We start from the raw sequence: 3277 nt of genomic DNA on the forward strand, positions 1-3277 counted from the left end.
CAGTGGAGCACCTTGCGGGACCCCTGCGGAGTTTTGTTTTCGAGAAGAGACTGCCTCACCGATCCTGACTTGAAAGGACCTACCGTTCAATCTATCAGGGAGATTAGGTCATTCAGTAGACCAAGCTGTTTCGCTTTGAATATTAGACCGTCGTGCCAAACTTGATCGAAAGCTTTGGAAACATCTAAAAAGATGGCTCCAGTTTTCGACCTTTTCTTTCATCTGTAGTTTCTTGTCTTTCTGTGATATAGTGAAGTGTAGTTAGGCGCTACAATTTCATTTCATTTTGAATCACAGTTCGTTTATTATTTCGTATATTAGTTCATCCTTTGGGTTGTCGATCATACTCACAATTTCAACAGATAAGTTACATAGTGCTAAATTGATCAGGGTCCATTAAAAAAAGAAACGTAGAGGATAAAATCCACTTAAAGTTCATAGAACGCATAATATGGCAATTTGAAATACCTACAACAATATTTTCGATGAATAAGAACCATCATTTTATAAGGTTTAAACCAATCACAGATAGAAAAGTCTAATAACCTGCTCATCAGTTATTATGATTCTGAAACATAGAAAACTACCGTATTCTCGAACGCAGTCCAAGTCTTCGCTAAAGTATGGCATAAGAAACTGATGTATACAGCCATAAATTGTTATCAAAGCAACACATTGACCTCTTAAACTCCTACATCTCAGCCAATATTTTCAGCGTTAAACAAGAAGAAGCTTACTCAACAATAAAAGAAACAAAAACACTGTTCTTTTTCTACTCTGTACATGTGTACGTGAGATTTGCTGATGACATTACGATACTTATTATTAGAGACAATAGCGAAGAAGCAACCAGAAAACTGTAGCACGCAAATAATAATGGAAATCCTTTGGAAAGACTCTTACAGCAATACTTCGTTGAAAATATCATATCACAAAAAAAGAAAAAAACTGGAAGTAAAACACAACACAAGAAAATGATTATTGGGAAGAGATCCTAAATTATTCGTACATAATAAGTTTGTGGTGTATAAAATGATTACAAATATAAAGCCTCGAAAAATATTCTGGATGTACCCAAATACTATAGAAATAATTAATTACACCAAAACTTTCGATTTCTGTCATAGAGGAAAGACTTCACATTTATGTAAACACCTAAGTGCTGCAACTCTTTAACAGCACTGAATTAGGACGCAAACTCAAGAGAAGCAAAGCGTGTGATCTTGTGTAGCTGGAACTGCAATAACAAAGAGGTAAAAGCACTAAAACTCTTATCTTATTGTAAGAGCCAGTGGGTCTGTCTAGATAAGTACTTAGTTTTAAATCACTAGAAACAAATTAGAAGGCAAAGAAATAATATATTAATAAATAAAAAATTCTTTTGAATCTTGACACAACATTTCATTAAAAGGAACATATCAAAAGCAAAAGAAAAAAACTGGGATTAAAACTAATACTTTTATTTTATTCGAGACTAAGTACAGATCAATGGATCTTCCTGGCTTGAAGTACCTAGTTCACATATATTTTATAAAAAAATATATCAAGTTTCCAATATGGAAATAATGTTTAAATACTAAAATTCTACATTTTATATAAAATATATCAAGTTTCCAATATGAAAATAATGTTTAATTAAATCTAATTTAATTATCCCAGCAGATTAAAAACGCAACCAAATCAGATAATAAAACGTTAATATCAGCCACTTTCTGTTTCGAATCGGTAGACTCCGTTTGGTTCGCTTGATGAAAAAGAAAGAGACGGAACTAGGAGATCGATTAAGAATAATATTTCGTCAAATGCCATCGACTATCGATAACCTCCGAGATGGTTTCGGACAAGTGCAAAACCGTCCGCCGTGCTCGTGTCAAGCGAGAAGGAAGAGCCGAGAGACGGACGAACAAAACAACAAAACAAAACAAAAAACGATCGGGCGCACTCCCGATCCGTTACTGGCCGTGCTGAACGAGAGAGACGACCGCGCGTCGAGACGGAGACGGACGATGTTCGGGCAGCTGCACGCGCTAACGTTGCCACAGGTGGTCAAAGTGTGGGAACGATCGAGCTCCTGCATTTCCCACGATCAAGAGACATCGTCGTTATAACTATACACCTGAGGCGGCTATAAAACGTCGCCCTACCACCGCTTCGCTTCATTCCACGTCCGACTGCCGCGCAGTTCGTACAGCACAGCTCAGTCGAGTCTGAACGTACGAGCACGCCACATATATCCGTCTCATTCTCTATCTCTCGCCGTTCCGTTCAGTTTTATCGTATCGCCGCGCAATGATGTCGACGACCGTCGAAGAACCGCAACCTATCTCGAGAACCTACCAGTACAGGAAGGTGATGAAGCCGATGCTGGAGAGGAAGCGGAGGGCGCGCATCAACAGGTGCCTGGACGACTTGAAGGAACTGATGGTGGTCGCGCTCCAGAGCGAGGGCGAGAACGTGTCCAAGCTCGAGAAGGCCGACATCCTGGAGCTCACGGTGCGTCATCTCCACAAGCTCCGTCGCCAGCAGCGATTGTCCTACAATCCCGTCGTGGATGCCGATCGTTTCCGTGCCGGATACACTCACTGTGCCAACGAGGTGTCTCGTTGTCTGGCCGCCACTCCCGGAGTGGATATCCACTTGGGAACGAGACTGATGACCCATCTGGGACACCGACTCAACGAGATGGACAAAGTGTCGCCGTTAGTGATCAATGTGCCCACTCCGTATACCCCACCGGGTTCCCCGAACCTCGAGGGTGCCTCCACGCCGTACGCCTTACCACTAACGCCAGCCTCCTCCACGTCATCGTCAATCAGACATACACCGTCACCATCGCAGCCCATCGACTGTACCACCACCGGACTTTTAAAAGTGGCCACGCAAGAAGAAAAAGTGTGGAGACCCTGGTGAAACACCATCTCCAAGTCGAAAACATAACATTGCTCAAAATAGGATTAGTCGATAACAAAACTGGAATGGGTCCGATAGCCTGTTCCATTCGAAGCTTTAAAATTAGTTTTAAGAGAGATAATGTTTACACTTTTCCTTGTTAGTTAGGGATCTTTATACATTTAATCGGTAAGATTGTGATATTTAATTAGATTAGATTTTGTACCTGTGATTTTTGTACGCAAACTTTGGCAATATTTGCGGTTGCTTTCGTTTAGATTGTTTTCTGACGAGTATCCCAAGCTCCGACTGTGATACGGAATGTGTGTAATTTTTAAACGTTTTAAAAATACATTTTTCTAATAAAATTGTTACTTGAAATATACAA

At 40.6% G+C, this 3277-nt stretch overlaps 1 protein-coding gene across 1 annotated transcript; it reads left to right on the forward strand.

The window, feature by feature from the left end:
* The first annotated feature begins 2163 nt into the window (after nt 1–2163).
* Nucleotides 2164–3277, forward strand: LOC143204543 (enhancer of split mgamma protein). The gene has a single exon (XM_076417135.1). The coding sequence runs from the start codon at nt 2290–2292 to the stop codon at nt 2908–2910; it is 621 nt and encodes a 206-aa protein (XP_076273250.1). The 5' UTR covers nt 2164–2289; the 3' UTR covers nt 2911–3277.

Source organism: Rhynchophorus ferrugineus, unplaced genomic scaffold, assembly GCF_030347505.1.
Source record: "Rhynchophorus ferrugineus isolate W39M unplaced genomic scaffold, kcgeb_rfMv2 rfM1, whole genome shotgun sequence".
NCBI lineage: Eukaryota > Metazoa > Arthropoda > Insecta > Coleoptera > Curculionidae > Rhynchophorus > Rhynchophorus ferrugineus.